General features: G+C 44.2%; 1 protein-coding gene across 1 annotated transcript in view; it reads right to left on the bottom strand.

Annotated features, from left to right (window-relative positions):
• The window catches only part of ITPR1 (inositol 1,4,5-trisphosphate receptor type 1), a 315,422-nt gene that overhangs the window by 5,402 nt on the left and 286,272 nt on the right, over nucleotides 1–23,748 (bottom strand). Inside the window, exons 58-59 of the mRNA XM_063115344.1 lie at nucleotides 21,255–21,415; nucleotides 3,012–3,173 (exon numbers count right to left, since the gene is read on the bottom strand). Of these exons, the coding sequence (XP_062971414.1) occupies nucleotides 3,012–3,173; nucleotides 21,255–21,415 (323 nt within the window). The remainder of the gene's footprint in view (nucleotides 1–3,011; nucleotides 3,174–21,254; nucleotides 21,416–23,748) is intronic.

The raw sequence follows: 23,748 nt of genomic DNA, 5'->3' as shown, positions 1-23,748 counted from the left end.
CTTGTTCTTTAATCATTTGTGGTGCTTTTATTTTTTAATACAAAATTTTTTTTCCCCTTCAGAGGGCAGGAATTCTCACAATGACCATTTAAGAACCAGCAGCTCTCTAATATATATCTATGTGATATTTTATGCAGGATGCTTTAAGAAATCTTTATGACTGCTGTAACACCAAGCTTAAAAAAATTCAAATCTATTCAACAAGTTGATTTGCAAACAAATGCATTAGAGATTTGTTAGAAGTTACATAATCAAAGAAAACGCTGACTAGTTCCTTTTGAAAGAAGCTAACTTTTCCCCACAGAAAGCAGCCATGCAGAATTTTTCCTGTACTTCTGGGCACCTTAAAATTTAAGCAGATCAATCCTGGTGAAAGCACTTGAGAGTGCACTACTGGTTTCTCATGATTCTCGTTAGCCTGTGAGATCTTCCAAGAAAAAATGTTTCAATTTCAAATTAGTTTACAGAGGAAGGGCTTTCTGAAGAGTGGTATTCCAGCTGCCAACTTTAAAACTAAAAATGTGAAAAGGGCTGCAATCAAGAAGTTTAAACCATATTGGTCCTAATGTCACTTAATCTTAGTCCACAGGTAATCAAACTACATATTTTGTTGAAGACAAAACTTTCGCTTAGTAGAAACAATTCTCCCTTACGTTTTAAAAAATGCCAAGTCTCTACTATACTCAGCTGTGTCAAATGGCAATGAATCTATTCTCCACGCAGTTTAAGTGCATGATGGGACTTCTGAACCTTGAAGGTTCTTTTTTTAAAAAAAAAAAGAATGAGTAAGAATTTAAACAGTCAACCATGAAAGGCAAACAGTACAGTGACAACCAAGCAAATCAAAGCAAAAACACCCAAGAACAAACCCAGACTGGGGGATCAGGAGCTCTTGCCCTGGCGTTGTCACATCAAGTTGGATAAATTTCCTAGTGCCTCTATGTTTTTTGGTGTCCTCATCACGAAAACAAGGGAATTGGGTGAGATGACATCTGCAGTCTCGGGTACCCTCTTACACCTGTGATTCTCTCTGCTAATTCCTCAGCTCAACTCACTCCCTTGACAAGGTTCACTGGTTTGCAAAGTGCACATCAAATCAGCTTCAGAATCATCCTCAGTGGGCAATTCAAAACAGATTCTTAGCACCGAAAGGACAGGTAGAGGCTGCAGCGAAGGGCTTGCTTGGTTTTACCACCACAGCAAAATAATAGACACATTTGAAGACACTTTCTAGTAAATTGGAAATACCCAGTTTCTCACGTCAACAGACTCATGCCCCCAAAGAGCATCCAAGTGTGATAATGAGAAACAGTAATGAGTGAGGAAGAATATGTTGGTTGTATCGACACATGACAGATAGAATGCCTAAACTGCTGCAATTCTGGTACCACGGGCATGAAACAAAGTTGTTGTTTTTTCTTTTTTTGAAAAATGGCACCAGATTTTACGGAGAGCTGAACAATTCCTTTAAGTTGGTATTCGGTCAATATCTGTAAGACTTTCTGGCATTTAATTTAAAACGCCTGATTGAGATTCTGGTAGCCACAGCTATCTCCAATGAAAGAAGATACCTGAAGCTTGCTAGATGTATTAAGAAGTTCACCTCGATGGGGAAATGGGGCAGGGGAAGAAATGCAGAAGCTGCCTTGCAGACAATGTACTCATGAGGCAGTTTAGTCCTCTGGAACATCTGTCAAATGTTTCATAGCAGGGGTAAAAAGTTAATAATAAGTAATCTAGTTAGATCTTCCTTACTGTTATTTAGGTTATTATTCATTTCAGGTGGCCACCAAACTCAGAACTATAGACAACCTTCAGGAATAAGGCCTTATTTTCTCATTAGTCTTTATTTGCATCTTTATACATGTGAAAGAAAAGAACTTGAAGCCAAATGGTATCTTGGGGCACTGTTTGAATTACATTTCTTTTCCAACTAAATTATTCCAAAGTAGGATTATTTAAAATGCTCTGTAAACCATCTCCAAGAAGAGTTTATTCTAGATGAGGTCTTCACTAGTTATGATGTGCATAAGGGTAATAGACCACCTGTGGGTGTACCTTACAATTTACCTCCAGGGCAGAATTGCTTGATACCTATTCCTGTGCAAAATGTATACTCTTGTGTATGGAGCAATGAAACAGCTTTCAGAAACTCATATAAAATGCTAAATTCTGTCCTGGTCTGTATATGATTATCCCAGTCAGCTACAGAAAAGCACTGATCAAACCAAGATCACAGTGTCCTCACCACCCAGGGCGCAAGTCCTTGACACACAGCTGTGTCCTGTCACTACATGACCACCTGGTGACTGTGGAGAGTTCATTTGAAGGGGAATAAAAAGAGTACGTGGAGTTTGGTGTACACCTCACCCCCTCAACTTAAAGGGATAAAGCATCTAGCCTATGTCTGGGAAGCAGGCTGGGGCAGTATTTCTGCAGACCATTAAGCTCTGTGAGACCAGGGCTCGTGTATATATTGTTCACTGTTTTATCTCCAGCACCCGCCATAATGGCAGCCACTGAATAAGCACTTGGCAAATGAATGAATCAAAAAGGATTTTTCTATGATTATGGTTTATCCCATGCTAAATTTAAATATCTTGGGTGAAGATTTGATAAATCTGAGGGCTAGGAAGCAAAACAAGAAATGGCTTTTAACAGTGAATAAAATAAAAAGGGTATAGCTCTGTACATCATGGTTCTTTCTTTCTTTCTTTCTTTAAACAGTACTTCATTAAAGTAGTTTGCATTTTCCCACTTTTTGGTTTTTGTTTTTCATATTAAAACCATAGCACCATAGCCTTATCCTGTAAAGGACCAGTGAAGGGGGACGGTGGGTGGCGTGGGGGCAGAGACTGGTAGAGTTTGTCCTCTCTTGCCCGGTTCCCTTTTCTATCCAGGTGGAGTGCTTCAACAGTACAGCATAAACTCGGCCGATTTCTGCCTCGTCAGATGTGGTGTGCATGGTAATGGCCCGTGTGTGTGTAGAGGGAGGCATTTCCTTTCTTTACCTGGTCCTTTAATTCTGACAGCTGGCCGGAAAGATTAGTGACAAGCTTCATGGTGGACTCCAGCTTCTCCTGCAGGTTCCTCAGCTCATTCTGTTCTCCTTCAGAATCGCTGCTGACCAAGGACATGGCCCTCATTCTGGGGAACCAATCAAGGTTTCTTTCCTAGAAGCCACATAAAGGGGAAATAAAGGGGAAAAAAAAAAAAAAAGGAGTAGCATCAGTTCTAGGGGCAGAAACAAAGGCAGTGTTTGCCATCATCTTTTCTCCCTGCCTTCTCTCATTAGGTTTTCTCTATCACAGAACATGCTATGTATTTTTAACTGTTCACTATCTTTTTGATTGAATAAAATGGATTTTTTTTTTTTAAGGCTAGTCAAGTGAAGCAGTGGGAGTGGAGAAGGAACACAGAAATCTGTAACTGGCTGTTGTGATCAATAAGTTGTAAACCCCACTGCACCCGGACCCACCTAATGGAACTCTTAATTCTGAGAAGAAGAAGTCACTTTAAATATGGGGGCAAAGTAGGCTTCAAACAAGAGTCCTAATCTGCAAATTTGAATACTTCCACTGTGGCTCTGATCTTGCAAATTACATGGCTGCTGAGTTTTGTTTTTAAATTGTGGTAAAATATGCATAAAATAAAGTATATATTAACCATTTTTAAGTGTACAGTTAAGTGGCATTAAGTATATTCATGCTGTTCTGCAACTATCAACACTGTTCATCCCAGAACGTTTTTCATGTTCCCAAACTGAAATTCCATTCCCATTAAATACTCACTCCCCAGACCCTGGCAACCACTATTCTATTTTCTGTCTCTATGAATTTGACTCCTCTAGGTATCTCATATTGTTCTGTGTATTTTAAAAAGCATCATACTGGGAAAACCATTTGCAGATACGCTGGAAGTGAAATGAATTTTAAGATCTTGAGTGTTTTGGAATTCAATGAATATATATGTATGCGTTTGCTTGGGTAAGGGGATTGTTAAGAGGCTAAAAATGGGGAATGGGCACCTCAATCAATTTCCCTGCTCGTGAGCTTATGGAAACCACTCCTCCATTCATTTCCTTTTCCTTCCAGCCTGAATGGTTGATGGGTGCTGCCAACCGGTATAAGAAAGGCCCATTCAGTTTCTCTCCCAATTCATCTCCAGCCTTTCGATGTCTATGGCTTGTACCTGTAAACAGTATTTCTCACTACTGGTTAATAATAGCATGGGACCTTCCTTCTGCTCCCCCATATCGTTTCTCCTAAAGAGCATGCCTCATACATAAGTTCTGTACAGAGACACAGAATGAACAGTAAGTAAGCTTAATCAGCACGAGACAAGAAGAAGAAAACTGACTCATTCCAGATCTGTGTATCTGGTGTCATTCTCCCCTGGACCTTGATGATCATGTCAGGATAAATTTAATAGGCTTTCTAAAATAAATCATCATCCCAACACACATACACAAATAATGTGTTATTTTTGCTTTGTGAACAAGGGATAGCAACATTTTTCTGTACAGTAAATATTTTTGCATACTGGCCAGCTGCCACAAGAAAAAATTTTTTTTTGGCTTGGTGGACCTTATGATCTCTGTCACAACTACTCAGCTCTTCTGTTGTAGCCCCCAAACAGCCACAGACAGTATAAAATGAATGGGTGTGGCTGTGTTCTAATAAAACTTTATTTACAAAAGCTGGCAGCAGTCTGGGTTTCAGTTTGAAAACCTCTCATATACAACAGAAGGCATCAACATATTTAAAATAAAAAAATTCCACGAGACATGTCTCATTATTACAAATCAAGTGAAATCATTAAACCCTGTCTTGACCTAAAGCAATCAAGCAATTTAGAAGCCATGTAAGAACTAGCTGAAAAACATTATGAAGAAGCCATACCACATTGGCAACATGGCATCAAATCCACTCTCGAGTGTTTGCTTGAGGCATCGGGGGAATTTAGTAGGTAGGAGCTCACTAAGCCCATCAGCACTGTCACAGCAGGGACAGCCTTATTATAGTGACTAGAACATAATAGGCACTCAACAAAGTTTTGTAGAAGGATGGAATGACATTCAACTCTGTTTCCTGCATGGGTCTTGATACCAAATGCTTAAATAGCAAACCTGAGCTGCTTACAATGACTGCTGGAGGAGGAAATGATAATCTCTACCTTCCTATACCCCGAGATAAACACTTCATTAACATGTGACTTAATGCTAGCCTATATTCATCAATTTCCCACCACAATGGGAAAAATGGGCAAAAGAGCAATGGGCTTTTTAAAAGATCATTTGACAAAATAGCCCATTTCAAAGATGACTATCTTCAACATTGGAAGCATTTATCAGTTTTCTGCTGTGCAGCTGCCATGACCTGTCACTGATTATATTCACCACTCCTCTGTCAAGCTTTCAGACATAGCCACATTGTCCCACAAAGGAAATATCCCATGTTCAAGGTCTGCGCAACTTAGGAATGAACCTAATTTTTCAGAAGAAGGCATGCATGGGAACAGGTGGCTGGTTATGACTCACTCCCCTAGCAAAAATCGGCCTCTATGAAGGGAGGAGAGATGCTGTGGGCTGGGGCTGATGAGGCCCCGAACCCAAAGCACAGCTGCAGAGAGACAGTGCAGCAGAAGGCTGACCAGCCATCCGAGGCGCCTGAGATCCACAGTGACTGCTACAAAGTTTTGCAGACTGACCCCAGAGGAGCACAACTGTCCAACACTGAGGAGCATATAAACACACGTCAATTGGGATGTGACAGACTGCACTGCTAGGAGGGAGTTTAGAGATCACTAATCCACCACGGTATAGCTGATGCAGGAAACTGAGGCCCTGAAAGGGAAAGTAACCTGGGGGCGGGGAGCAAAGGGGGAACTAATTCCTATTTCTCAAAGGCTATCCTCAGAATTGTCTAGTACTTACAAGTTGTAAACTGCTGTAATTGAGTATATTGGGGAATATTTGAGTGATTGGGGAATATTTGATAGTTATTTGGATTCAAATAAACAGTATAAGCACTATTAGCTCTCTTGGAGCAAAGTATTTTCAAAAATATGTATAAAAAATTCAGCAAATACTTCGGGAGCACTTTTATACACTTGGTGCTGAGGACACAGCCATGGGCAACAAAGACATGGTCACTGCATCCTGGGCCTCTGTAAAGTAGAAATGGCTGAGACACCTGGGTATGAGACAGGCTTCCTGCCATCAAAGTGCTTGCAATTTAGTTACAGAGAGTGGGCATCTAGACTAAAAGACAAATGGAATACAGCAGGCCATGTTGTGTCAAGTGAGGGGTAGAGAGAGTAGCATCAAAGAACCGGCCATCCGCAGCTGGCACTGGCTAGAATCCTCTTGGTGAGAGCCCTGGGCCTGGTGCAAGCAGACAGGGGACTGGCACCATGAGGCACCAGCGTGGCTGGAGATGGGGACAAGCGCAGACAGGTGGGAGCAGCTCAGACTGTGCCAGACCAAAGACTGATACGTGGGATGGACAGGCGTAGGATGGGATGGAGAAAGCAGGAGTACACCGAGGGCCCATGATGACGAGGGCAAGAGAAGGAAGCTTGGAAGAGACCTGTGAAAGGTCACCCACCAGAGCAGCCATGCGGAGAGAGGGGCCTGCACGCTGCTGTCGCGAGTGGCTAGAACTCACCTGTAGCTAACTTATTACTGACATGCAAATTAATGCTAAACTGCCTGAAATGTTAGTGAATTCATCTAAAATCTGGCTCTGCAATCTTTCATATGTTCATTTGCTTAGCAAACCCTCTATAAAAATAGAAAACACAGATTTCCAAACAGAGTCCATAATAACGAAGTCTTCAAAAGACTCCAGAAAATCAATGCAAGAGTCTGCATATAGCTTAAAGTTAAGGAACAGTCTCTCTTCCTTATTCTAACAAGTGACCAAACGACTACAGATTAAAATGAGAATTTCTTCATGGCAGATTTCCACCTTCTTTCATGGCATATGTGATTCCTACCCCCCCCCCCCCCCACCCCCACATCAAGCAATTATTTCAAAAAGGTCTTTGAACAAATAAATGCAAAATGCACAGACTTCCTTCATTCAACAGCCCCCGGCTGAACTTCTACAGCTTCTGTGTCCGGCACAAGGCTGAGAGCTGAGGATCTAAAGATGAGGACAAGGTCCCCGCCCTCAAGATGCTTCAGTCTAAGGACTGCAGTCACAGGCTGGGTCTCAGGGCCTGGTTCTTTGCCTCCGTGGAGCTGCAGGGTAGCCCTGGTGCCCACTGAGTGTGGGCTGAGGGCATGAATGCGCCTGCCATTAGCAGGGCTGCTGCGGGCATCTGTCCTCCTTGCCTCAGTGGAAAGGACAGGCACTTACAGTTGGGGGGGTTTGTTTTTAGGTTTATTTGTGCTTCTATACATGGGATACCTGTAATCCTGGTGCATAAAGACCCTGCCAAGGGGTACATAAAGCCATAGACGGAAATAATGTATCTTTTTAGAATGTCCATTTTAGTCAATGGTAAACTGAAAATATTTTTATATTAAACTCAAAAAATGCCCCCTGGAGCAGAACATAAAATTCAGTTTAAAAATAAAACCCAACACTTCAAAAAAAGGTCATATTTGCCACAGGCTGCTTTTGGGCCCTGTGCTCTGATCCTAGGCATAAACCTTCATTCTTCATTTTACAGGAAGCCTTCAATGCAAAGATAGAAGAATTTCCTGGTCTAGATATTTACCAATCACCACCATATATGTTCACCTCCACTGCCTCTCTTAATATCTAATAATGAAAAGCTGGGGTAGGAGGGACCCCACTAAAATCCTAAAGCACATGACAGCAGCTCCACCACAGGGAGTTCAGGCACCCTGGGTGGCATGCAGCATTATCTCTTTTGCACTGAAGTGGGCGGAGCCCCACATTTGAGATGCTAGGTGTTGCCAGTATTTTAATTAAATCATCATCTCGGGCTGTTAAGTCAAATCTCAAATTACCATGGAGTACCTAGTAGTTAAAATTAATTAGCAATTCTAGCCAAACTGTTCTCTGTTCTCTCAATTTCCAGTTGGTTTAACATGCTGTGCAGTAAGCTAAGCTCCGATGTGCTGTAAGGTTCCTCACCACCAGGACGCTCCTGTGTGCGGAGACTCTACATCCTAAAATGAAAATGTTTACGCTATCCCAATTATTAGTAGAAGAGCAGAGCGATAACACCTGAATCCAACTACTTTCTATTTAGGTAAGACCTTGTACAAAACACTGAGCTTGTTCAACTGCTAAATGACTCTACTGAAGCCCACCACCCCCTGCTCTCCAGCCAGCCGGAGTCTGAAGGCCTAGAAATGTCTGCAGAATCTTGCCTTTATGTCTATTCAAGATCTAAAACACATCTGTGTCTTGGCTTCCAGTGCATTTTTGGGAAAGTCCTCTTCAACTAAGACGTTTTGTTTATACACGAACTCATCTTGGGGTGTGTGTGCATGTGGTCATGAGGGTGCGGCTGGGGGAGGCTTCTGGGGTCACTGAGTGTCCATCAACCACATCTGCCACTCTGGCTCTGAGACGTCGCTCCTTGCTGCTGGCATCTCACATACCAATGTCATTAGGCACTGTCTGCCGTGGTCCTCCTGCAATCCAGCCAGCGCAGTTCCCGTCACGGCAAGTGCTTCCTCTGTCAGAGCAGACAAACTAACTGAAGCCACAGCCGGAAGCAGGCTGACCACAAGTGCTAAGGTTCTGGTTAGCTCTTTTCTAGGTAAAGTTGGAAAAGTCCCTGCAAGGCAAACACTGAAGTTTTAGACACGGGGGTGGCACTGACCAGCCTCTTGAAATGTCCTTGACTGGAAATAGAGAGGGTGTGTGTGTGTGTGTGTGTGTGTGAAAGAGAGAGAGGCAGAGAGAGAGGAGGAGGAAGTTGGACTGTTTGATGCAAACACTAATCATTCTGAGAATTTTTTTTTTTTCGTCCCAGGTTCAGCTGAAGAGGCTGTTCTAAGAAAGACGACTGAGGTAATCAATCACCTCCTTAGAGAAAGTCTGTTCCGATAGAGAATTCTGTTTAGCAACCTAAATAATGGAACATTTACTGTTGAATCCTTTGTTCTTTTATAGCCAGATTAGAAAATGAGGTTTTTAGGTAGGGAGCCTGAGGGTAGAAGAGAAGATGGGTCTTAGAAAAATGGACCGGTTGCTTCTCTACCCTCGAGAATTCCCTCTGGGAGGACTCAAGGAGACAGACTGTCCTGTGGACTCAATTTCCACTTATCTTACCAAGCAGGAAGGCAAATGTGACGTTCCCAGAATGTCCAGAGATGCTTAGGTGACAGAAATGACTAGGAGGGGGTGGGGGAGACCTGGAAACAGCTGCTTGGCCTCCCCATATATCTAAACCCTCAGAAAATGCCCAGAGGAGTAGGCTTGAAGATACTTAACTCTCCAAAGCAGGAATATAGGACACTCAATAAACTTTAAATCATCATCCCTTTGGTGAGCTAGGGTAATGAGGAAGAAAACAACTTTGTTTTGAAAATTAATTTCCCTTGAAGAGGAAGAAAATAACTAATCTTTAGAATTTGTTTTTTTAAGATCACAGCAAAAAAATAAAACAGTATCTGTTGCTCTGGGTGAAAAATGGTGATAATGATCTTTAACCATGCTTGATGACTCTGAAATTGCCATTTATAATATTATACATTAAAAAAAACTTTTTAAATGGATCCCAACTTTAGACACAGTAAGAACATCAGTGGTTGTCAGATTCAGAGGGAGGGAGGGGCACACGGAGCACAGAGTGTTTGCAGGACAGTGAAACTACTCTGTGTGACACTATGATGGTAGATACGTGCCATTATATATTTGTCAAAATCCACAGAATATAAAACACAAAGAGTGACCCTAATGTAAGCAATGGACTTTCACTAATAATAACGTATCCAATATTGGTATATCAACTGTAGCAAATATACCACAGTAATGCCTACTGTTAATAATAGGGGAAACTGAGGAGGAGGGAGTTGGAAAGAATGGGAGCTCTGTACTTTCTGCTCCATTTTTATATGAACCTAAAACTGCTCTAAAAAATAGTCTATTCATTAAAAACAAAAAAAGATCCCACACCTGGAATTTGTTGGCCAGCCCTGAATGCAAGGACTCAGTTCCCTTTGTCCCAAAATACATGAACTCAAACCACATACAATATTCCTACATTTCATAGATTCTGTACATTTCTCCAACAACCTGTAACATCAGTGTGTCCACAAAAAAGAGCAACGGCCTGGAATCAGAAGCTGGAGAGTTCAAGTCATGACTCTCCAACGTGTACACAGGGCAGTCAATTAGTCAGCTCACCAACCTGGGCCTCTGTTTCTTTTTTTTTTCTTTTGGGAAGAGATCACCAGCTACCACACTGGGTTATTGTAAAGATCAAATGGCTGTGAAAGTGTCCCATAAACTGGAAAGCATTATGCAAATTATAAATTAATATGCCATCTGCCCAAGGTCACAGAGCTGGCACTGCAGTCTAGATATTGACTCCAGTTTCAGTGCTCAACTCCTCTGCACAGCTAGTTCCTTTACTTCTCTGGGATAACATTTTAGAGATACTGATTTCTATTTTGCCAACTAAACCTCATAAAGGTTGGCCAAGCTGCTCACATATTGAGGTGTCAGTCTAGTCCTGTTTTTGAGCTCTGAATGACATTACCAAAACAGGCCACATTATATAATCTTCAGCTGGGCTGGAATGACCAATTGCCCTTTCCAGACTCAGTTAATAGTTGTTCTTGGATGATACTGCATAACAAAGACAGGCTCATGCCAGCAGAGAGAACCGCACCCATTTCTGATGAAATCCCTAGGAAGAGCCAGCTGCATAATCATTCTTCCAAGTCATTCAGGGGCCACAGGTGAAGCATCCCCTGGGCACCCACAGGGCTGTGAGAAAGCAGGGCTCACCACTAGGAGTGGCACAGTGGGTCCTGGGCATCTGGGGCTGCCAGGGTGAGGAAACCAGAAGTCACAGAGGAGGAGAGAAAGGTGGAGTGAGCTGCCTGTGCTGGCCAAGAGCTGGGCGGTCCCCTTGAGATTCCTAAAAAGGAACAATGAGGCTAACTCCCTTTCTCCCTGAATCAGCAGCCAAGCTGGCCTCTGACATTTTGCTTAGGCCACTTCTCCTGCATTTTCAGTTAGCTAAGAAATATACCAGAACATTCCAGGTGGTTATATATGGAGATTTTTAGCCATTTTTATTGGTTTTCTTCTATCCTTTTCTGGATTCCATTAGTTTCCAATTTTGATCTCATTACTTTTATACAATGATTTTTTTTGTTTGTTTTAAGCCTACTTAAACAGCTTTCCAAAGTTCTTTGCTATTGTTTCATACAAAAATACATTTACCTTGGACATACACACACAGGAGCCTCACTAATGAGCTGCTTCACACAGAACAGTGTTCAACCTAAGCTCTCTCATCTGATGGGCTTCTATATTAGAAGTCTCCTCTGGACTGAAATGGTTTTACTGAAGGCCAGTCCTGCTTAGACACACTCTGTGAAAGAAGTGATAGGAAGATGTTATCTTCATCGCCATCTACAAGACTTACTAAAGAGGTGAGGAGCGAGTCCAGTACTGTGACTGACTTGAAAGTGATCTGGAAGAAAGGAGCCACACAGCTTGACCTCCTAAAGACGAAAGAGACCATCTGCCACGTGCAGGTTCTCCAACTTCCTTGATCCTTTCCAAATCTCCCCTTTTCCTAACCTGCCCCTTGCAGTCTGGCCACAAACATTTACTAACTTATTCACATAGCTCTCCCGTTCTCCCTCCCCACATCTTTGTTCTTGATATGCCTGAAGGCCCACACCTCCCTCTTCCATATTTCATGAACTGCCACCACTTTGAAAGGTGCTTTGTGGAATCTAACAGTTAAAAATGGCCCAAGAGACCCTTTGGTTCAAGTTCCTCATTTTACAGGTGGTAAAACTGAGGGTCTGAAGAGAGAGGGCTTGTGAAAGGTAAAAACTGCAAGTCTTGTCCACCTGTACAACCTTCAAATACAGATGACTATACCTAAGTACTAATTTTTCCCCATTCCCTAGAGACATGCTAGTAGGCTTCATTTTAAAGAGGTAAGTTTTAAAGAATTCTGAATATACGTACTTGATAAAGACAGTCAAATTCAGAACATTTTCCAGGTTAGAGCATTTTTATAAAGGCAATTTACGTTTACACACCTCTCAGCAGCATATGATGCTATCATCTATGTGGAGCCACTGCTAATGTCGGAATCCTGTCGCCTGGGCTGATTGTGGAGCTCTTTTAATCCTGTCCCAACGCCAACTGTCTAGCTACACAACCACACTAGCTGTCGGGCTCTTTTACCTGCCAGTAATTCTGTACCAACTGGGCCAATTGCCGAGCTAGGGCTGGGTCTGGATCTCACAGACCCCTCAAGCCTGTTCACAGACTGGGTCACAAACCCTTCACATGCCAGGCTGGGTCCCCAGACCCCTTCACGTAAGTTTATGAGCTAGGTAACTGGCCAAAAGGTCTGGGAGGATGCCTGAGGCAGACGCCCACCCGCCTGCTTCACTAAAACTCCTTTCTCTCTCTCTCTGAAGAATAGCAACAAAAACTAAAAAGATACATTGGTGTGCATGCACACTAACTCCACACACACACACACACACACACACACACACACACAAATTTGCTTACAAAGGATGTGCTAAAACCACACCCAACTGGACCTGAGGCAAGGGCCCTGACCAAACTATTCTATTTTCCCAACAGTCTAGCTCTGTCAGACAGTCAATATTGAGAATAAACAGGACAGAAAGGAGTTAAGGAAAGGATTTACAAACATAGTTGGGATGTGTGGAACGGAAGCAGGGCACCCTGTGGAGTCTGTAGTGGGGGAGGAGCAGGAGGGTGGTGCAAGGTATGAAGTGGAGAAAAACATTTTTGGAGCTTATCAAGTCTGCCAAGTTGGGGGAAATGTGTGTGTATGCAAATATTTTATATGTGCATGTACAAACACATAAGTTCATACTCACATCCTTGGAAGAACTAACCAGTGGGGAGAACTGGAGTCGTGGGCGGTAAACCAGTCTTCAGCTGACTGAGCTAAGAATCACTGTGCATGACCCTCTCATTCACAGTTTCGTGGACCAGACTCCTGTGTATATCTAATTCCCCATGCTCTGCTGTAGCATATAAGTTTGTTTAAGGCAGATGATGGCTCTGTCCAGCTCACTGATATAAACAGCACCCAGCACACACTCCATGAAGGTCAAAGTGTGGAAAATTCAGAGAGAGCTGGGAGGTCTGTGCAGAACCAGGGCCCAAATGTCAAGTGCTTCAGAATAAAAAGACATGTGCCCGTGAAGTGCTTAGTGGGATGCAGGGTGACTTCACCCCCCTCTAGACTGGAGGGCAGAGGGTGTTACAAGGCTGGGTGGGGAATCTTAAACTCAGCAACTGCTTTGTGCGGCTGCCACTGACATGAACCCAAGCTCAAGTGCGGAGGGTGGGGCGAAAGCACGCCGGCTGGCTGCAGGCAAGTCCGATGATGCTGACACACTGTTTCCAGCCACTGAGAAGCCAATGCCAAATGCCTCTTCTCTTCTCCCTTGTTCCGTATTCCTGAACGCTGCCGTGGTGTCAGCTAACTTCAGGAGGCCACCCGGGAATCATATTCAGAGGGCAGCACAGGCTGTGCCCTCACCCACCTTAAGGGCTTTCAGAGCCCAGGTGAAATTTTAGCCATTGCTCGTGGCCTCCCAGGTTAGGCAGGGAAGCTGTTGACACAACATTGCCAACACTGAAATATCAGCATCCCAGAAACTTATCAAAGCACTCCCTCCTCCCAGCACGCTCACTAGAATTCCAGGATAAATGTCTGACCCCCTCACTGCACATATGCATGAAGCAGAGGGGGTCCATGTCACTTCCTCAACAGCCAGGACCTGCCCGATGCGTAAGGAAGCCCACAGGTGGCCAGAACTCAGGCGGAAAGAAAGGTCACGGTAGAGTTAGGTGCACGCCCTGCTGGACTCTCCCGTCCTGTCCCCCGTACTCTAAGTCCTGTCTGGCAGGGACTCCAATCTCCAATAACCCCTCATGTCAGCTGTGTGAATTTTTATGTTTACTTCCTTACTCTGGTGGCCACTGCCACCATCCCTTCCCCCCAGCGTCCAAGGCCTCCCTCTGATCTAATTACAATCCACAAGCAATTCTCGTCTCCACTGCTGTCCCGAGTTACTTCCTCCAGCCCCCTCCCTCGGTGCCTTGCACTACCTCTGGCAGAAAGCTGCTGTCCCCACTGTGGAAAGTGCCTGTCTGCAGATTTTACAGCACCAGGCTCTCTCTTAGGTCAAGAAAAGTGTAAGACTTCGGCCACTTCCCCTTTTAAACAGAAAGTGGTGACACACAGGTATCCAGTTCCCATTTTCATCTTTTGCTCTTGTTAACAAGTTGGTTTCTCACTGTGTTACCTTCCTGTGTCTTTTTATCAAATATAGGTAAACACAAGTGCTAGGGCCAGATGTCCTCATGCTCTTGAATCTTCTCACAATGTTTCCTCATAGATATTTAGTAGTGCTTAATTTGCTAATAGAAATTATTTGCTTGGAAAATGTACCCAGGAGATGTTTTCAGGCAAAAATGCTCTTAGATGGCTGTTTTGATGTGAATTGCCTGCAGCTTTCAGGAAAGCATTTCCTAGGAATGCAGGCTCCTGGATTCTCCCTTTCTGTGCAACAGGACCCCACTGCCTTCTGCTAGGCTTCCACTGCTGCCATGTTGATGCTACTTTTGATCTGAAAAACTGCTCCTTTGCTTTTATTTCCTTGTTCAGCTAGTTTCTCAAGGGGTCAAGTGAACTAATGCATAATGGAACAAACTGGGAAATCTCCAATGGAAGATAGTGTGCGGGCATGTGTTGAGAGAGTGAGTGAGAGAGAGAGACAGACAGAGAAGAGAGGTGTCTACTTCAGCTGTGAGAAAAAGTCAGCATTGAGCTTAAAGGATGATGGATCAGACATTCTAATGTTTAATTATTGGGGAGTTACACTCATTCAGATGCGTCACCTGGGTGTGGAAGCTCCAGTCTGGCTGTGGTTCTGGTGAACCATCCTTCCCCTTTTTCTTAGACACCACTCTCTCCCCCCAAATCTGGCCACCAAAGGACATATCATTCCCTGCTTCAAGCTTAAGTGAGTGTAGTGAAGTTCATCATATTTTAGCAAGTCAAAATTAACATATATCTCAGATACACCTTGCAAGAGCTTAGATTTACCCTTTCCTGAACTCCTGTCATTTGAACAACCCCCTTCAGGAGAGGTGAGGTAGCTGCCTGAGAATTCAACCCCATCTAATGCAGGAAGCTCCTGTCTTGTTGATTTCAGCATTAGCCAGTCAGCACTAGCCAGGAGATCCTCTCCCCGACTCTTCTCCCTACCCCCAGCGGTGCCTTCTCTGTGTCTTGCTTCTTTCAAAGGTAGCTAATGCAGTACCACTTGGGGTGGGGAGCCTGGGAAGTGAGCCAGTCAACCAACAGCTACAGGTTCCTGATACAGAGGGCTGTTTCCATGTGCACAGATGTAGCCACATCTGTAACCACACATGGATGAGTGGGTAGGACAGCTGGGGGTGGGTTCTGACTCAGCAGATCTGGACTTCAATCTCGGCTCTAGCACTTCCCAGCAGGGAGACCCTGGAGAAGCTGCTTAACCTTCCTGAGCTTTAGGTTCCCATCTGCAAAATGGTAATAGTTCCCCCTACCAAGGTGCAACAAGGATTAGACGAGATCACGCACATGAAGTGTTTATTTTATACACACTGATTAAATGTGTCCTATTATTAGTTATCATCTACCTGCCCATGCCACGGCAAAGCAGAGCACAGCACAGACCGTTCCTCCTGAAACAGCAGACTTGTTGCATCCCTGGACATGCAATCTACTGTGGGGAGATAGATGCTCCCCAATTATTTCACCATCCACATTAGTAGTCAATGAACATGCTACCCTGGAGAAGAGAAGTAGCCAGAGCAGCCCAAGGTATCAGGACATTTTGAAATGTGGATGAATAACATCCTATCTGATTGTCCTGTTTTTATATGGGATTCACTCAAAACGACACCTCTGAAAATATGAATTATGTTAGAATTCTAAAATAAAGAAGCAAAAACTATATTTAATTAGCAAAAGAGATGCCTTATATTTCGGTTATTGTCTGATCTTCTCTACCAATCTTCCTTCTTAATGCTTCCTGAGTTTCTACCTTTCAAGAATAAGTTAGTCTCCTGCACTTCACTGTACTAGAAAAATGAGCTGCTGTGTCTTTGCTGGGAATCATATATTTGATCTTTAACCTACGACATGCCCACTGTGCAGTATTTAAATTCTCTCAGGCAAAGTACTCACAGTGAACTTGCCACTTGCTCAGATTAAGTACATCCAGTATCATGGCCCCTCAATCATCATCTACAGACTAACACAATTGCTCGGTTCAGTTGCCATCAGAGCAAAACCAAATGGTGCTAAAGTTATTCACAAAAGGTTTGTGGCACATAAATTATTGTGAAAACTAAAATGTAGATCAAGGTTAAAAATATTATTTATTAAAGAAGGCTATCACCAAAACTCTTTATGATAGCACCAAAATTCCAGTTGCTATGGGGAAAGGAAACTCAGGTTTTTTCTCCTGTGTTGAACTGCCAGAGGCTATGTGAGGTCACTCCGTAGTCACATTTCTCTGAAAGCACAGCCCTGTCTGAGGTCAAAGTATATGAGACTGTGTCTCCTGGACTAAGTGGCACTGTAAAAGGGTCAGCATCCCATGGCTATTTGAGCCACCGTGCCACTTCCCATCAGGTGCTTGAGTTGAGGGACAAATCTACCAGCAAACCAAGTGTAATCTCATGATATAACCTAAGGTCTGTCCTTAATACACAGAACTCAGGGTCCACTCCCCAAATCAATGGAAGCCCTAATTTTGGGCAGTGAGAGCAAGTAGAAGAGATCACTAAACACATGGATAGAATTCACAAGTATCTGTGCCTGAGTCAACGGAAAAAGAATGATAATGTCAACCATGCCCTGCCTCAAAGTTTAAGGACACTTAAAGATTTAAAGTTTAAGACAGAAGACGACACAGGGATTTTCCATGGGAGGAAGTTCTGAGTCAAGAAGCCCATTCTGACTTGTCTTGGCAACAATGTGCCAACAGCCGAGGTGTCTTAGAGTCTTGGAACCACAGCAAACGCTGCTTCTGTCCGCCCCTCTGCTTTGGGCTGACTGTGCTCTGTGACTGCGCCCCTCTCCATGGGTGCCGACCCCCTGCCGGGTCCCAAACGTGTATCTCATTTCCACCATCCAAGGGGAAACAGGAGGACAGACAGGAAACTCAGGTCAGTGAAGTCCCATGACTCGCCCGGGGTTACGCAGCCAGGAAGGAGCAAAGCTGACACTCAAACCTGGTATCTTCTGCCTCCAGATTCAATTCTTGGGTAGTGATGACTTCATGGTTGGCATTAGCTTTGTCTTGCCTTTGCCAGGCTATTCCCATCTCCAATGAGAGCAGGGGGGGATGACATGGAGGAGACAGAAGAGAATACACGATCTTCTATTATGTTCAAGTGAAAATGAACTGTGGGTGAACGGCTGGCTGTGAAGTTCTCAGCTGTGAGACGGAGCTTCCTCAAAGTCTCCTCCTTTCCCTTCCTCCAGCGCTGGCAAGCAACACACCATTTCCATTTATGGAGAGAAGAGGTCCTGTCACTTTGACTGTATGCCAGTTCCAGAAGGAAGAGAGGTGATGTGTGTCATCCAGCAAAGCTGTCTTGTGGTTTCATAAGGCCAAGCAGCCACCCACGGAGGAAAACTGCCTTCGGGAGGTGGGTGTAGGCAGGAAGGGCCACCACTCAGCACACAGCTGTCCTCCTGAGCCCTTTCAGCCAGGACGAGTCAAATGTCATTCTCTCAAAGTCAGCCTGGGCTTCAAGATCCTTCTCAAGATGGTGCCCAGGCAGATTCTACTTTTGTGTGTGTGTGTGGAGATAAAAACCTATTTGCCACCCCTGACACCGCAGTCTGCAGGGAGCTGTCCTCAGGGCAGCTGTGAAGAGCCCCTCCACCTTCCCGGTGACGAGCTGAGGCCTCTGGTTCTGCTGGGTGGCCTTTGGCAGCTATTACTTCACGTGTCTTCAGGAGCCTCTGGGATCTTAATCAACAGGCCAAAGGAGAGCTACAGAAGAATTAAAATTCCCCAACCTTCTACTCTATATTCAGCAGTTTTCCTGAGGTACACATGTCCCCGAGGAGCCTGACTCAGAGACTTCTCTTGGGACGTGAGGGAAGCAAAGGGGCTGTGAACTTTTCCTTCCATCTCTGACACTGCTCGTTAGCCGTCTCTCCTCTCTTCTCCATGCTGGGGTGACTGCAGCCTCATGGGGTTGGTTTACCTTGGAGATCACCTGATTTTTCCTTCCAGAAGCAGGGGTAGGGTGCCCACCTCCTCAGGAGGGAGGCTGGTGGGGACCTCATCTCCTGGCTGTGGCTGCATCCACAGGGCATGACTAAGCTGGGTCCACGATGTGGTCATGCAACCTACCTCACCGCAGCTGAGGTCCCCAGGGCTCCAGCCCCCACTGAGTGATTTGGCTGAGCACCCCAGCATCTGCCCTGCTGTGGCTAATGCCCTCTTAGGAGTCCCTGGCAGGGATTCATGGGGCTTCAAGACTAGAGGTGCTGCCTTTCAGCCGGTGGATTAGACGGCTTCTGAGAGCCATTGCTTGGCACACAAAACATCTGGTTCCTCAGCAACTTTGACATTCAGAGTTAAAAATTCTTTGATGCTGCAGATTTCTAGGTTTTTTGACAAGAAGTTTTACATGACCGAGAATGACGTAGCTAGGAAAACACACTGAGTGCTTGGCTCTCAGAGCATCGCAGTGACCAGGCTGGGTGGCAGGCAAGGGGTCACTCTAGTTCTTAATCCACATCAAGTGACTACTCACAAGACTCCTGTAAGTCTTCATGACTGAGACAGAAACCCAGAAGGGTGCCAGAGCTTTCTGTGACTGTAAAGTGAGGTGATTAACAGAAAACTTCAAAACTGGCCCCTGAATGGTGTAAAGACACGGCCCATTCAAACACTTTACAGAGAAGAAAACGAAGTGAGGGAGAAGAGCGAGGTGTGACAACGGTGACAAGTGCAGGCCGTCTCTTCTGTGCATTATAAGACTGATGCAAACGAAGCCATAATCTGTGTCTAGGGACAGGTCTGTGTCAGCGTGGACACTGATAAAATAGGGTTCAACTTGCTGTGTCAACAATTGCAGGAAAAGAAAGGATTGGAGAATGGTTCAGTTAATGTGTCCTGACCCTGGAAACCTCCCCTGTGAAAATCTAATGCTCCGGCACCTATCGGAACTCCTAATCTCCTTAAAAACAGGATTCTGTTCCCACCTGGCCCAGTCTCGCCAGCCCCCCGCCAGCGTCCTACTGACAGCATGACTACAGGATGTGTTTCTGGAGTCGGTCCAACCTGGGTGTGAGTCCTACCTGGGCTCCTCCTGAGCTGTTCCTAGGCAGGTCACTTAACCCCCAGCCTGGCTTTCATCTGCACAAGTGACACACCATCATCCTCACTGTGGAACTGTCCTTCTCCGCCCCTCTCTGTGTTGATGTTTTCTCTTCCCTTCTGCTCATCTATGACCTCTGGCTCTTCACCCTCTCTCTTTCAAACCCCTTCCAAAAGTCATCTCTGCTACAAACCCTCACCATTTCTCCTCACTCCAGAAGTTCCCTCCCCCTGGTTCCCCACTGAGGGTAATTTTAGTGACCAAATACAATACGAGATGTGGAAGAACGTTACAAACTGAAGAGGGCTAAATGCATATAAAGGATTAGGACTCTTTCTCCTCAGTATTCATATAACCAGCTTGGATGGTAATTTCTTAAATCGGCATCTGTTTTGTCTCTTCGGTTAGATTCTTACTACTCAGAGGGTGATTGACACATCAGCTTCAGCTTCGGCATCCCCTGGAAGGTTGCTGGAAATGCAGAATCTCAAGTCCTGGCAGTGATTGCTGAGTCAGAATTTGAATTTCAACAAACTCTCCAGATGATTCATGTGTACATTAAAATATGAGAAGAATGGAATTAGGCTCCAAGGACCTCAAGGGTACAGACGGCACAGTATCTCCAGAGAGCCCTCCAGAACCTTGGAGAGCCTAATGTAGGTGTTCAGAAAAATTACCACATGATGCTGCCGCCCTGCTGGCCATAAAACTGAAAGCCTGCCTGTGCCTAAGCATATGAATGATTCTCATATGAACAGATCTGACTTTGGGTATGTTAACATAAAAAGTTTGAAAATCACACCTGCATAAAAAACAGAGAAGGGCTCCTTTAGGATAATGTTATCAGGCAGAGTGCTCAAGTCCTTGGGAACTGGCGAACTGTGCAGTCTTTCTTAGTAGCTAACGGCCCTGCTCCTCAGGGTGAGCAGGTGTAAATCACAGAGATTCCCTAGATCTCACAGTTCATGCCCCCTCACTCTACCACAAGCCACTGAACATTCTAATGAAGTTCAGGAAGCACAGGTCTGAAAGGACAGCTGGCCCGGGACTCCCACAGCACACGTATGGTGCCTCCGCAAAGCCCTGCCTGCTCTACAAACCTGCAGCAGCCTCCCTGCTTCCTGGGACATGGGAGTTCACACTTCCCATCTGCAAGAAGATTAATTTGGGACTCAAATTCCTCCATCATGTGATCCCTTCCTGATGATAGGCAAAGCGTCTCCCAGATAGGCTAGGCTAAGGCCAAACAAATTATGCTGAACTATACCGAGTGATCATTTTGTTTTTAAGACACCTCTTAGAGACTAGGTGTTATTTAAAGAGGCGGCGGGGGGGGGGGAGCATTATCAAGAAGAGAGGCAGATTAACAACACAGAGATGGGAAGTCGGGCTATGGAGTTTGTTCTAGGTTAAATCCCCAGCTGCTAATTTTTCTGAGCCTCAGTGTTTCCTCCTTTAAAATAGGCTGATAGCACCTGTCTGGTGGTTCTGAGGATCACTGTGAGAATACTCAAAATTCACAGAGTCTAGTGCCTCATCCATGGGAAGGGCTCAGTCAACACCATATGTGAATTTTCTGCTGGGTAGCTCCCCACTGGCTGCCAGGGCCATGCTCCAGGCTGAGAAGCCAGGCCAGCAGGCCCCAAATCCACCTGGCCCCCGGGACACTTTCCCACTCACCTTGATCATTTCTGCCACGTAACTCTCAGGCCCCGTGTACTCTGTGGAGTCCTTTACTTTCACCAGGACGATGAAGCACAGATAGTGCCACATGTTGTGTTCTTCCTTGATGTGCTCTTCAAAGGTCACGGTCTTGTTGTCAAACTTGTCTCTTTCCAAGCCTAAACAAGAGACAGAAAGCCCCAGCCCAAATGAGCAGCCATGGTGCAGAAAAACCCATGGCAGGACTGTGGCTACAGAGAAGGCTGTTGTCTCACTCCCGTCTTTATAAAGCATTAGATTATCCCGGCCTTACAAATGCATTTACTTTCACATTAGGGCAGGAAAACACAGGCTGTGAGTCTGACTTGGGTTTGAATCCCACCTCTGCGCTTACTGGTTGCCACTTAATCCCCATGTGCCTTAGCTGCCTTGTCAGTGACTGGGAAGACTGCCATCTTCCAGGAGTGTCGGGGTTTAATGAGGACGTGTGTGATGCACTCACACAGAACAGGCAACCAGAGAATGTGAGGTCCCTTCTCCCAGGTCAATGCCAAAATGCAGACATGTTAAAAGTTTTTTGAGGAGACAGAATAAGGACAAAAAGAACTTTCAACAAATTTTGAACTCTAGCTGGTAAGTATATTTCACAGAAGTCTGGGTGAGCAATTCTGAAACCAGTTTCTATGTACTCTAGAATTGAGCAAATAAGTAAAAATATTGTGGATAATGGGAGCCAGATTCCTCACTGTCAAAGAAGGGAGCACAGATATGGAAAGGGAGAAAGACTGAATGAACCCTGTAATGCTGAACTGGAATTAGAGTTATCAGTATGAACTCATCTTTTTTCATATGTATATAAAAATATAGATACAGATGTATTTAGCTACATATGCATACCTATACATATAAATACATGCATACAGTCACCTGTCCTCTAGCTCTGCACCCTAATAAGCTCTGGGAGCAGTGGCACACCCACAGGAATGAGCACGCCTTGCCCCCAGATCCTGGCTTCTAAATACCACTTTCCACTAAAAAGAAGCAGGGCTCTTTGGCGAAATGGCTGATTCCAGGGCTGGGTCAGGGAGGGTACAAGATAAATCTGAGCCTGGAATATCTTATGGTGCTAAAAAATGTAAGGAAGTACATAGAAAATGATGAAGACTTGACAAAACACAGAAGCCAACTTGCAGGGGCTCCCACTGGCCAGATCTGGGGGCAATTTGAGCATCAAAATAAATAACGGCAGGTAAGGAGAATAATCCACTGAATACAATAAAAATCCCTGAATCCATGTTGTCACAAATACAAACATACATGGGGAGAAGAAAAAGTTCTTTCTTGAAATAAAAAGTCGAACAAATGTCGAAAGAATAATGAAGAAGATCATCACTTGGCAACCACCACCATGACAGATTCAGGCGAGAATCATCAGTGGATGCTAAAACTAGTGGGTGAAAGTTTAACCTGAGGAATAATAGGATAACTACACAATGTCAAAACATCTCTCCATAAAGAGTAACTTTAAGTGAGAAACCTGGCAATTACCACCTGAATCAAGTGATCAACGTTAGTATCACCAGTTACAAGATGAATGGGCACCATGTGCTTCCTGTTATGACACACTGAGAAGAACACAATGACATCTTTGATATTCCTGTAAAAAATACAAGACCTCAGTCTTACCACAGGGAAACGTCAGACAAACCCACATCAAGGGACAGTCTACAAAATAACTGACCCGTATTCTTCAAAAATGTCAATGGAGGCTAAAGAGGCATGACAACTAAATGCGACCCATGTCTTGGGACTTACAGAGGACATCCTTGGAACGAAAGGTGGAACATGAATAAGATCTGCAGATTAGACAGTAGTGCTATATCTGTTTTAATTCCCCAATTTTGATAAATGAAACTGGAGATACATAAGAGAATGTTCTTGTTTTCAGGAAATACACACTGAAATATCGATGGGTAAACGGGCATCGTGTTAGCCGCTCCCACTCAAAACTGTTCAGAAAAATTGTGTGTGTGTGAACAAAGCAAAGGAGGTATAACATTAATATCTGAGGAGTCTGGGTGAAGAATGTATAAAAATTCTTTGTACTAGTCTTATGACTTTCCCGTAACTCAGAAATTATATATATATGTTTTTTAAAAAGCTTAAAAACGTTTCAAAAGGGCAAAAAGCAAAGAATTTAAGTTTTTAAATAGAAAATGCTCAGTTTTTAGTATACATATCAGTAAAAAATTTACATACCTAGAAACTATATTTTGAATAATACTGAAATGATTACTCAGCCAGCAGATTCCTACTAATGATTTAGTTTACATTTACATATATTTTCCCATAGTTATATTGAGAATGACTTCTTTGGTATCCCACACCTCTTTTACGTAGCAGGTGACTACTTATCCTCAGGTACCTACAGTGTCCCAGAGGCTGCTAGGTGTGTTACATAAGCCTCCCTCCCGATTTTCATACTAATACAGAGTACATATTGTTGTATCCA

Source organism: Cynocephalus volans, chromosome 11 (genome assembly GCF_027409185.1).
Source record: "Cynocephalus volans isolate mCynVol1 chromosome 11, mCynVol1.pri, whole genome shotgun sequence".
NCBI lineage: Eukaryota > Metazoa > Chordata > Mammalia > Dermoptera > Cynocephalidae > Cynocephalus > Cynocephalus volans.
Note: the sequence above shows the minus strand (reverse complement) of the source record. Positions and strands in the feature narration are given on the sequence as shown.